This window comes from Stegodyphus dumicola, chromosome 4 (genome assembly GCF_044657685.1).
Source record: "Stegodyphus dumicola isolate Sdum_Otavi_A_Nest chromosome 4, ASM4465768v1".
In the NCBI taxonomy this organism is placed as follows: domain Eukaryota; kingdom Metazoa; phylum Arthropoda; class Arachnida; order Araneae; family Eresidae; genus Stegodyphus; species Stegodyphus dumicola.
In genome coordinates, this window is record NC_140771.1 from 27314207 (window position 1) to 27327861 (window position 13655).

General features: G+C 30.6%; 1 protein-coding gene across 1 annotated transcript in view; it reads right to left on the reverse strand.

Annotated features, from left to right (window-relative positions):
- Positions 1 to 7961: 7961 nt before the first annotated feature.
- LOC118186483 (protein VAC14 homolog) overlaps positions 7962 to 13655 on the reverse strand; it is a 52717-nt gene continuing 47023 nt past the window's right edge. The window contains exons 15-16 of the mRNA XM_035356583.2: positions 11559 to 11718; positions 7962 to 8376 (exon numbers count right to left, since the gene is read on the reverse strand). Coding sequence (XP_035212474.1) covers positions 8262 to 8376; positions 11559 to 11718 — 275 coding nt within the window. The 3' untranslated portion in view covers positions 7962 to 8261. The remainder of the gene's footprint in view (positions 8377 to 11558; positions 11719 to 13655) is intronic.

The following is a 13655-nucleotide window of genomic DNA, read 5'->3' on the forward strand; positions in this document are numbered from 1 at the left end:
AATTACTTCGCATCACATTTTTATGGAAAAGTTATTGAAGCGCTATATATGGCATTTGGTTTTAATTTCAATATTTTACGAATAATCAACTGCCAAACATTGTAATTTATGTTAACTAACGCTGTCATACAAATTTCTGTTAATACTTATAAATACCAATAAGTATCAGTTACGTTTTATTTTTGTGATTATCCTTTAATTTTGATGACCAGTGTAAATGAAGGGCGTGGAAATAGTATATAGAATCGGTTTGAACCCCTAAGCAAGCAACAGACCACATAGTATATAGGATGTCCAAGAAAGGTTTTCATTAGTTCTATTAATAGAAAATGAAAAATCTATATGCAAGTATGCCACATAATGCAGAGATGGAAAGCATGAAATTTGGAAAATACGTTAACTAGATGTTGAATATGTGCACCTCAAAGTGATTTTGTAAAATTCTTATTAGACTTTTTTTAAATTTGTCATTGAAACAATTTTTTGTTGAATTAATTCTGAAACTTCAAATATTTTCTGGATGCTTTTATTTATGGCTTGATTCCAGGCTTCGATGCAAACATAACTCCATTTGTCTGTTTGTTGAATAGTTCAGCTACAGCTGTTGAATTTTGAACTGTTGGCTGAAAATCGAGCTGCTACTCAAATATACTTAGAAAATGGAATTCAAGAATCAAGGTTTAATTATGTATTACATTTACTAAATTTTGTACGTGTCTTTTTAATAAACATAAATGTAATTTTAAAAAAGTACTCTTTATATTAGCCTTTTTCAAATGCAGATTTCATATTATTTATTTGATACCTTAATATTAAAAATTTTTCCTTCTTTTTTGTTTTGTTTTGAAAAAATTCAAAAGTCTGTACGTATTCAGATTCAAATTCAATCTACCTTTTTTTAAAGTAAATTAAAATTATACATAATATTACTCCGCACAATTTAAGATACTTCATTGCAATACCAATGAATGCAGGTTCATTTAAAAAGTACTGCTAAAGCCAAGAACACTGCATATCGATAATCAGAATGAAATCCTCTCCCCCCCCCAAAACAAATTATCTCTTCATGAAAACGCCGATTAGAAAAACTAAAACGACGTTTCATGAACTGAACATGTTTTTGATTTCATGAGTAAAACTGAATGTTAAAACAGATGAGATAATCAAGCTCCACATAGGAATATTCACACTTAGTATATTCCTTTCACCATTCTTACAGAAGGTGTATTTCAAAGTGATATCTTAATCAATCTGCTACTAATGAGTGATAATTTCCAAAGTATTACGGAAGATTTAATATAAAATATGCTCTACAGGTCAATGTTGCAGATCGGATGCAGGCTAATGATCCTATAAAATTTTATGAGGACTATAGAGTAAGAAGAATGTCAGGTATAATTAAATATCATAAACGTTATATATTAATTAAAGAATTCTTCTGTTCCTACACAATGAATATAATTTTTTCCTATATTTTCATTTTTTTCTCTAATAGTGATGCCATATCTATCGGTATAAGCCTGTTTGGTACTTGATCGACTGGGTTTAAAATTTGAAGGCTCCACCAAATATCTTTCAATAAATTTTGATAAATGGGCTTTGATATACCATATATTTGATGTTAATTCCTAGTAATTTTGAACAGCAAGATAAGTTTTACATATATGTAAATTACAGAAACAAAATTTTCAGTTGAGATCTCCAGAGTATGATATTTTGAAGTGATAAGTATTTGAAACATGGTCTGCATGTATCTAGCATACTATTCGAAATTAAGCTTATGTGGTAAAATAATGCATTTAATGAAGTTATTAATACAGTACCCGAAACTGAAAATGCAACACCAAGAAGAACTGGCAAATTTTTTGGTAGACACATGTCACTGAGTATTACGAATGATGTGAATTTGTTTTTGTGTGAGAAGGTGGGTGTAATAGCAGAAAATGCTAGGCCATCATCAATGGAGGCAGTTCCACCGGAGAAATGATTTTATGAGGGGCACGGTGATCGAATTGAGAAGGCCAGGTTGGTCCATATGATAAGTCTCAGCTGATACACAACTGGATGCGTCCACAGTGCCTCGGTTGTGGCAACAGTAGCTGGAACAAGGAAATGTGGCATGCTCAAGGGGTGCCGAAGTAGCCAGAGCGACATCAGAACGTGTGCATCGACGCATCCGTCAACAAACGGTGGTGCACCCATAAGACACTACTACCTTCATTCTGCAGCATTTTCAAGGCACACTGAATGCTTCCATATTGACCAGAACCATTTGCTGTTGAATGGTACTAGTGGCTTGCCCTCGTGGCATCCATTAAGAAGATTGCCTTTGACCCCATATCATAGCTGACAACATCTCCTAAGGTGCCGGGCTGGATGGCACAGAGTTGTGTTCTCAAATGAGTCACGCTTCTGTTTTTCCAATGATAGTCGCCGCATATGAGTGTGGTGTCTATGTGGAGACAGGTCCAATTCTGTAGCAATTGTGGATCGCCTCACCACCCAACAACATGGCATAATGATTTCGGGAGCAATTGCGCATGATTCCAGGTTAGCTCTAGTTCGTATTCAGGGTAATGACAGCTCAACAATATGTTGATGATGTGCTGGGGCCGGTGATACTTACCTACCTTCAGGTAGTGCCCAATGCCCTCAGCAGGATAACGCTCGACCACATATGCTCGCATCAGCCAATGTGCTCTGCAAGGTGTACAGATTCTTCCCTAGCCACCATTTTCTAGTGATCTTTCACTAATCGAACACATCTGGAATGTGATTGGACACCATTTGCACACCCTGGCATTCAGAAGAAGAACTGTAACAAATGATTCATAGGGAATGGAGAGCCATTCCTCAGGATACGATCCGTAGTCTTATTGACGCTGTACCTAGACATGTTACTTATGTACCACCGTCCAAGGTGGTCCTACAATCTATTGAGTTGACGTTGTTATCGCTCTGTATTATGCATATCATTTCAAAATAAAGATCACTTATTATTCATTGCCGTCTCTCTCTTTTTGCCAAGTTTCAACACTTTCTGGCCACTCCTTCTTGGTACTGCATTTTCAATGTCATTTAGTGTACTTATGCAGTCTATCATAGTGTAGGCCTCTGCTGAGCTACCAGCCTTTGTGAAAAGTTAGTCAGATGCACAAGATGATCAATGGCCAGGAAGATAAACCATAAACAGAAGAAAAATTCATATTTGTAACAGCTAAAAAGGATGAAGACTGACAAGCAATAAGCGAAGAAATATCTCAAGCTACAACAATACCACCAGCATCAGTATATTTCTCTCATGAGTAATCTGATGAAATGTGGCTTAGTGACTTTGTACCAGAGTTGAAACTACAATCAATCCATTGAGGATGTCCATCATTCCCATGCTTTAACATTTTGACAAGTACAATCATAGATAAAGATATCTACCTAGGTTTACCAAAGTGTCAGTGTGAAAGAGTTTTAGCTGGGAAACATGTGACTGCAACATATTATTGTGAGTGGTTGCTAAAAGTTTGAAGAAAAACACACAAACATCGTCTGATTTGCTTAAAAATAGACATGGAAAGGTAGTAACAAATACAAATGAGAAGTTTTATCTCATCCATCATAAGGCCTGCACAACAGTTTACTAAATCTCAAATATGGCTCTAATCTGAAAGAGGTTTCTTCAGCAACTGCCAAAGCCATCCGAAGACTAAAAGAAAGAGGGGGGAAGGCTTCCAAAGAACAGCAAATTTCCAAAAACATTGAATTGCAGTTTTTGAGAAGCAGGGGTACTAGAAGAATTGCAAGGAGAAAGTGCCTAAGTATTTTTTAAATTACTTCACGTTTGTGCTGTCCCAATGAACATTAGCTGCTCTAAAAATAACATGGTAATTGTAATATAATTCACAGAAATCAAATTATTTACTTTTTGTTTGATACTCTAATGTGCAGGACGGATTGCTTGAAATTAACTAAACTATTATACATATAAAGTAATATGAGAAATTACATTACTAAATGATAAAGATGCATGCCATTGGACAATTTCTTTTACAATGCAACTCTTATTTAAAAAATAAAACTGTTTATTGAAAGGGAATTGATTTTAAGGGGTCAAAGAGCCTCATGCTTCTTATGAGCCGCAGTAAAGGGGCATACCAGCTACAGTTTGACCATCCCCTTACCTGGTCTTCATTTTTGCAAGTGTCGGTCGTAGTCATATACTTCCAATTACAAAGGTGTTTTAAATGATGAAAATATTCATGTTTTTGACATCAAATTTAAAAATAATTAATTTTCAGCAAATAAAGAAATATAACTTTTAACATGGTTTCTCAGTTCCTATACTTATATTTAGAAAAATTTTATAGTCATTAAGAAAAAATTATAAGAAGTTTGACTCCCTTACAAAAAAAATGGATATTTAATTTCAAAATTTGCAATTTTTGATGTCATTTTCAACTTGCCTTGTGGGATTGGTTAATTAAGTTAGAATAATTCATGGACATAAGTTTCAACAAACTGCAGCAAAAAATGTGTATAATTTAACAGGCTGTACAAAGAAGTCATGTAGTATCTACATCAGATTTTTTAATGATGTAAATACCATCTTAATAAATGGGAATTTATGAAAACAAAGACTAAAATAAAAAATTATGCAAATTTAACTACTAAATGCTGTTTAAATACATACCTTCATAAGCAGATTGAAAAAGCTGTTTGTTTAAAGACATTCACTACTAAATTTATCATTTTAATTACCTACTGTAATATGTATTTTTAATTACTAATGCTAACTAGGTTTTTCCATATTATCTATTTTTAAAAATAAATACCATATCCTATGCAAGTTCTCTGATTTTTTTAATATATATACAGTAATCCCTCATTATCCATGAGGGTTAGGTCCCACCCCCCAGTGTTTTGTGTATAATAAGACCAAGAAGAAATGTAAAATGACAGGTGTGGTTGAATTGATAACACTATTACACATAAATAAAGAAGCTTCATTTAAGTATATGAATTAGATTTAACATAAAAATGTGTTCAATAAAAGTATTAATCAATATTTAGGTTATTAACAAGGTGAAAAAATTATGTCCTACAGTTTTGTTTCTCTCTTTTTTTTTTTTTTTTTTTTTTATCAAAGTCATTATTCAGCATAGGATATAGCTAATTTTGAATGCCTTCATTACATTTCAATCCTCTTTCTGTAAAATATTCCGACTCAACAATGTGATCAGTTAATTGTTCTTCAACAGAAATTTCATTAAGATTTTTGTTGAGAAATCTTTCTTCCACACCCTTTTCATCTTCTACTGTTTCTTACACATTTAGAATTGTGTTAAGATCTTCCAGCATCAATTCTGCACAAGTGATTACTGCATAAATTTATTTCACTTATATATTTCATTTTTCTTCTTCAAAACTGTTTTTCCCCATGTTTTATGCTATAGCTACTGTAAGAGTTATCACAGCACTCATATCTAGGGTTCTATCATTGGTTATAATTTAATGGCTATAATTTGAACCAACAAACACTTATAAAAGAAGGTACCATATTTTATTACAATAACCCCTACACCCCTATCTTGCAAATGGACTATATCTTCTCATCCATTTCTACAAGTTACCTACAGGTCTTAAAGTAAAGAAACAGGTTAAGACCAGAAATCAAACGGCAAATAAATACAAGCACAAGCAATAAAAATAAAAGAGAAGATTGAAAACCTACTAACCTAGCTTCCATATTCAGTATTGAAGTAAATTACCATATTCTATTAATAATTGCTTTCATAACTATTGCCAAATAAGCATCTTGTCAAAACTTGTATTTAAAAAAAAAAAAAAAAAAAGAATAATTTTGTGCTGTTTCAAATAAGCAAGTACCTACTCATACAACCACATGAAACTGCCAGAAAAGCCTGTATTTGGGATGTTATTTAACTTGTGTATCACTGAGGTTTGAAAGTTGTATGTTGTCCTAGCCCTAAGCCTTGATGTGAAGTTTGACTTTCAGAAATAAAAAAGCCATGCAGTATCCAATCTGGTGAATACACTCTCCAGCCATGTGAGCAGGTGCATTGTTATGCAAAAAGAAGAAATCACTCTACTTCAATAGTTTTGTACGAACCTGCTGAATCCTCTTGAACAATGGATCCACGGAACCCTGATAAAACTACGAACAACTTATGATTCCCAGTTGTGATTATATGGCAAGAAAAAATCTCTCTTGGAAATTTTCGGACAGATGGCATATGATCAAGAATCGGTCATCGAATTCTCTGAAGAAAAAGAAAAACCCATAATGAACAACAATCTGATCATGAGTCTTCCATTAAATTCTGTTAAGAAAAGGGATAATCCATAATGAAGAAAGATAGCAATATTGTGTTTGAGACCAACAAAGTGTTGCTAATCATTATGACTATCCCAATGACCACCGCTGAAGTATAACATTAAAAAAATTTCATTCAATTAAAATATTATTAATTTGCTTATCTCTTTAAAAAAAAGGACGAGTGGATTTAATTTGCAAAACTTGCAAGTTTGTTTTGTAATCCAACGTTCAAAAATATACTGTAAACAGTATTATGGTTTTATAACATTCCATTATAAGAAAAAAAATGTTAACTTGTTTTCTATGAAGGAATACTTATTCACCGTGAATAGACTAAGAGCTCCATGATCTCAATTGAAAAAAACATGATAAAAAAATCATTCAATTAGAATGTTATTAATTTGTTTGTAAAAAAAAACGGGGGGGGGGTGTAGACACATAGGAGTCTTTCAGACATCAGGGGTTTGCGCTTCAAAAGAGCTTTTTTCAAAAGACCAAAGGCAACATAGTCCGTAGGTGAAACATCAGGGGGATTTCGCTGAAATACATTCAAAAGGTATATAGTACAAAATCTGAAATAAAGACACTAAATTCTTGTAGGAAAAGAAATAACCCAGAATGAAAGACAGCCATGGATTCAAATAGCCATGACTATATTTATGAGCAAAGCTGGATCTTGAATGTATTGTTAGGATTGCTCTTACTGTTTCAGGATTTTATTTTACTTCATTAAAGATTTTAATTGACTGCAGACAGTCAAAACTGCAATAACAAGGGCTTACTGTACTGCAACTATTAAATAATAGTTTTTGAAATTTGAAATTTGAAATTTGGAAACTATGTTTGCAAAGCTACGTATTTTACTTCTATCACAGGAAAATAGTTTAAAATCACGTACAATATTGAAACATTTCAGGCCACTACTTATATTTGGACATTCCCAATGTTTAATTTTATTGTGACTAGGATCACAAACAGTCCTTATTTTGTTGTATCATAATGGCAAATTCTAAATAAACTCAGAGTTTTCCTATCAGCATTAATGAAAAGCTAATTTATAACAACAAATCTGTGGAAATAATCAGGAAGTAATGATTGTGTAATTTGAGGAGAAGGGTGAGCAGATTAGAACATCATAAACTTTTAATGCAATTTACCGTAAATAAATGTTTGAATGGTTTTCATCCTTATATGTTAAATAAAATTTTTTTTCTATACGTTATCAAAAATAAATTTATTCTTTTTATTAATCTAAATGTAATAATTTTTCTTTTATGATCTGAAATCTGCAAAATGCTAAAATCCATACAGCTTCATATTCAAAGCGTAAATTTTATATTCCAAAGTTCTAAAAACAAAATAATATATGTGCCAGCAAAATTTCAATCTTTCCATCCACTTAAAAGGTGCAACATTTTAACACCAATTTCTGTAACTGATTTCAGTTTTAAATGACTTTAAATAGTTGAAACTGCATGTTTTATAATGCTTATTACATTACATTTACTTACAAAATAATTAACAACATAAAAAAAACGAAAGATTAGATTTGGGAAAGCACCCTGTTGTTAAACATTTTGTTTTCTTATCACAGGAAATACGTTAAAGTTCATACAAAATATCCAATAACTGTAAATATATTAATGTATTTAATTTCATAACAGAAAAACATAATAAATTAAGAAATAATATAACAAATATAAAATAATATACTTCAATTTCACATATAAAAGTACATAAATATAGCTCATAATATATTCAACAGAGAAGATACTGAATACAATTCAATCACAATATATTTGATAAATGGGAAAATAATACAATAATTCATTTTTTAATAACTTGTGTGTTAAATACATGTAACAAATAGCATTAAAATATGTCATTCATAAGTATCAATTCGGAGAAGAAATTTGTACATAAATCAACACTATTTCCATAGAATAGTTTTCTTTTCTTTTCTTCTTCTATCTTGAATTTCTTTAAAATGTTTTATAAGTTCATCAAAATTAATGAAAGAAGGTGGCTTCCTTTCATCCTTTGGTCTGAAATAAAGAATTAAAATTAATGATTATTTGTTTCATATTAAATAACCTATCCAGTTTTTAAAATAAGCTGTAATATACTTAAAAAAAAAAAAAAAAAAAAAAAAAAAAAGCAGCATTACATTTAGTGTTACCACATTGTCAATCTAAAAAAAAAGAAAAAATTAGTTATGTTGTTTAACCAACACTGAAATGGCATAAATGGGATTACAGTCCCTTGGTGTGTATATATATATATATATATTAGACTCCCTTTATATTTAAAACAGAACTGTACATTTTTTAATTTACAGTTAACAAAAAAGCATTACATTTAGCATTACTACATTGTCAATCTAAAAAAAAAAAAAATTAGTCATGTTGTTGAAACGTTGAAATGGCATAAATGAGATTACAGTCCCTTGATGCGTGTGCGTTATATATATATATATATATATATATTAGACTCCCTTTATATTTAAAACAGAACTGTACATTTTTTAATTTACAGTTAACAAAAAAGCATTACATTTAGCATTACTACATTGTCAATCTAAAAAAAAAAAATTAGTTATGTTGTTGAAACGTTGAAATGGCATAAATGAGATTACAGTCCCTTGGTGCGTGTGTGTTATATATATATATATAATTTACATGTGTATATATATATATATATATTAGACTCCCTTTATATTTAAAACAGAACTGTAAATTTTTAAATGGATTATGAGATAAATTTGTTAATTTAAAACAAACTTTTACATTTATTCTCACATATGACAATACAAAATCAACTACAAAATTTCAGTACAAAACACAAATTTTGTATTATAAAAAATATTTTTAAGCTGATATTTCATCCTTCATTTTAAATTTGTGTCCTGCACATAATTTTGGAGCTCCAGCCATGATTGGAATTCAGAATAGCATGGTGAATCTACTGAGAAAACAGCTGGATGATGGATGGCAAAGATTTGCTTGAGTATCACTGTATCACACATCAAGAATAGCTGTGTGCAAAAGAACTAGGATTTAACAGCCTAATGAAGGTAGTGAGTGATAAAATCAATTTTATTCACTCACATGTTTTAAACCACAGGCAATTTAAGGAAATCCTACAACCCACAGATGCACCATATACTGATCTCATATATTACTCTGAAGTACAGTACGGTGGTTGAGGCATGTTGAGGTTTTGAAAAGGCTTGCTGATTTGATTGATGAAATAATAGCATTCCTTGATGAAAAAGGCAAGCAAACTAGGATGTTAAAGGAACCATCTTTTAAGTGTGACTTAGCATTTTTAGTTGATGTCACAGCCCATCTGAATGATCTAAACAAAAAATTGATGGGAAAAATCCAGTTCACCAGTATCAGCTTTCAAACTAAAACTCCAGCTGTTCTCAAAGCAGCTTGGTTGTCAAAATTTTGTGAATTTTCCTAACCTGAAGAAACTCAAGGGAAATTTTCCTGACAAACAAATTGGAGTATTCTGATCAAATAAAGGTACTGCTTACTTCATTTGAAAAGTGATTGATAGATTTTGAGTTGCATAAGGTTAAATTTAAATTGTTTGGGGACCCATTTTCTATTGTAGTCGAAGAAGCTTCAGAAGATGTTCAAATGGAACTTACTGATTTACAAACTTCTGACTTATGGAAATCCAGATTACATGATTTAGACATGTTTGACTTTTATAAAACTCAACTTGCCGAATTTTGTGCTTAAAAAATAATGAAAGTAGATGTGCTACTCTGTTTAGTAGTACTTATATATGTGAACAAGAACTTTTTCTTATGAATCCTAAATAAGTTACGAAATACACTGACAGACCAGTACTTACAAACTGTCTTCAGAATATCAACAACTAGCTTTCAACTGAACATCAAATTAAGCAATTTATTACCTTGACCCCCCATTTTTTTGCATACGCTATTGGCCCTCGGCAATCCAGTGGCCCTTCTGCTAAAAAGGTTGTGCACCCCTATTCTAGAGATTTAAATTCTACGAGTTGGTTCCCTAATACTCTGTATCAACGTGATTTTCCTTTTCATCTAAAAGGAATGGAAGATGATTGGACTTGGCTGGAAATTTGTAAGGCTGATAATGAAACATATCAGCAAAGAATATCAATCTGAGAAATTTCAAGAACTGATTTCTTGTTCAGGAGTCCTTTTCATGAATTCAGTAAGTAAGTTTATATGAAGTTTCTAAATCATACTTTAAAAATAGTAGAGGGATCCATGACGAGGAAATATTCAAGTAAACTAAGTATAGGGTCACACTGCATCTTAGTAGCAATGTTTAATCATGATACCCTATGAGCTACATTTTAAATAAAATTTGATGTACCTAGCATGACCTTCTGTTAGTACCATGTTTCCATTTTTCAAATAGCGACAATTTAAGCGAAGTATCACTTCTGGTTGATCATTTTATAAACAATCTAATTTGTTGTTCGAATAAATAGTATAATTTGTAATACAATATTTTGGATTATACTTTACTAGGTCATGTGCAAAAAGTAGTTCTTCTAAATTTATATCAAAGTAATAAAATGTTTGCTTTTGTTTTTCTTTATTAAAAATTGTACTTCATTGGGCAGTTTAGTTGGAAAAAATATGCTTAATACTTAAAATAAGTACTTTGAAATGAAGAGTATAATTTAATTTTCTTCTGTGTTATTTCTGCAGTATCATCAAATCTAAATTCATTTTGATCTACACATACATCTCTGCAATATTTATGTATCAGTAAACAATGCTCATTCAACTGCAACAATTTGTTATGGTTTATCTCTCTCTCTATATATATGCAACAATATGTTATGCTATGTTAATTGTTGCAAAACTGTTATGGGCTTCAAGTGAAAACTATCTGGTGAAAAAATCATCACACATACGGACATGCTTGTAAAAATAGTAAACACATGTTGTACGGACCCTAATGCATACTTATTCACAGAAAACTCACTATCAGATTTTTGGACTGAAAACACGACCTCTCTTACCTATGTATACAGGTTGATGGGAGGTAAAAAGGCCAATCTTATTGTTACAGAAGAAGAGTTTGTTTTGGCATGCTAACTACAGTAACACATCACAGATAATTTATACTTCATGTGAGAGACAATAATTCTAGAAACTTTTTGAAGTTACCCACACACACAATTCACCATTAAAAAAAAATTAAAATTCTCTTACTTTGCCTTTTGGGGAGGCATAAGCTGCACATTAGGAACACATGCAAGTCTATGTCTCAAAGTATGGAATGCTTCACTTTGGGGCAATAACATTAAAAGGCCATATAAACTCTTAACTAAGTACGGGTTCTGTTGAGCATCAAGAAGCTGAAGCCTTAAATCTGTAAAATACATGAAATTTATTAGTCTAAAATTAAACAAATAAAAACCAGGAACTTGGAATTATTAAAATCAAATAGCAAATAGATAGTACAAAATTTATAAAATATATCCTAAAATATTATTCAAATGAAATTAAAAACATTAATTCATGGAAGAATAATAGAAATACAATATATTCATAGATTGCATTACTGCAATGAGTTACAGAATTTTTCTGTCACCTAAACCATAATATTTCCAATGGCCACCACTGGGCTCCAAGAAGATTTTGGGGGTTTTAATGGCTCAGAGCAGTAAAAAGGTATTCAGAAGCAATCAGTGCAGTTGGAAAAGTTGGTTATTTAAATATTTTTAAAACAAAAATTTACACACTTATTTGGTTACATAAAATATTACAGTCATGCATGTTTAAAGAACCACACCAAATTACGTCTCAGCCTTCACCCAAGGTGGTTCAAGTTGCATGTAATTTCATTTGACTATTCCAAAGGATCAGAACTTATTAACTATTAATTTAATATTCTAAAAACATTGACTGAAGAAATTTGAGCATAATCATTCCTATTGAGAAATCTTAATAATTATTATTCTACTTCTATATTATACGATGATTTTTATAACATATAAATACCTAAAAGTCGTTATTATTCACTATATCATATGATGATTTTCATAATATATAAATACCTAAAGGTGTTTATATGTTTTCAGTCAATACCTATAGGTCATATTCATATATCTACTATATCACTGTTGCAAGGGCATGAGGCACTATTCAGACTTGGACTGCCTAGCAAAAAAGACTCAAAAAGGAGGCAGTGACCTAAAAAAAAGTTGGGACTATGGTTCTAAATAATGGATGAAAAATAAAAAAATATCACTGTAAATCATATGAAGCAAAATGATCTTAATTTTTATTAATTTTATTACTTGGAGAATGATGGTACCAACTGTATTAGTGCAAGTATACAGTAAGAAAAGATTCCCAATTAAAATGTCAATTTCCTCAACATTTAGTTAGAATGCACTAAATGTTGCACATAGCAGAAACAGAAACAACAATTGACTTGGCTTAGAAATTATATTCAGTTTCATCAATAATTAATATTATAGTAATTTAGTACACATGAGGATAAATTTATGGTATTCTTCACACAGCCAGAAGTAACATAAATGTTATTTCTAGCAATTTATGTTTCTAGACATAAATAGAAAAGTATTATTAAGAAAGCCATAAATAGCCGAGTATTATTAAGAAAATTTACAGGTATTATTATGAAATTTTTTGAAGTGATTAGACCTAACAAGATTCCTACTGAAATTGAACTTTTAACTTTCCTTATTTTCCATGACCAAACAGAATGAACTAATTATCAAATAAGTAATATAATAATTTTATATGTTGATTACAAATTACAATACAGTAGAATATCATTAAAAATTTACATTATTTATTATTGTGATCAAATAAAAGAAACATTTATACACGTGTTTAAATCATTCAATAAAATAGTGAAGCTTTAAAAAAATATCAATTTCTTAAATCAATTCAAAAGCCTAGGAGGAAAGATATTTATTCTACTAAAAGATTTATAATAGTAACAATAGACAATAAATATTAGTTATATGGTTTTTCAGCACAAAACTTAGGGGATCAGAATTTACGTGCTTAAGTGTTTTAATATAATTATTATAAAACCACTCAGTATAACAGTTTCTCAATTACAATATTTATTTTTGGATGGCTATTACACTTCTAAAGAGATAAAAAAGGTGCAAAGAGCTATTTGAATGAGTTAAAAATTTCAACAGACAGTTGATGAGTAAAATATTTTCTGCTAGAAAAACAAGAGATAACAGTTATTCTTCATTTACCTTCTTCATAAGAAGGGCAATTTTTATTTGCTAAGCACTCATTAAAATATTAACTTTTTAT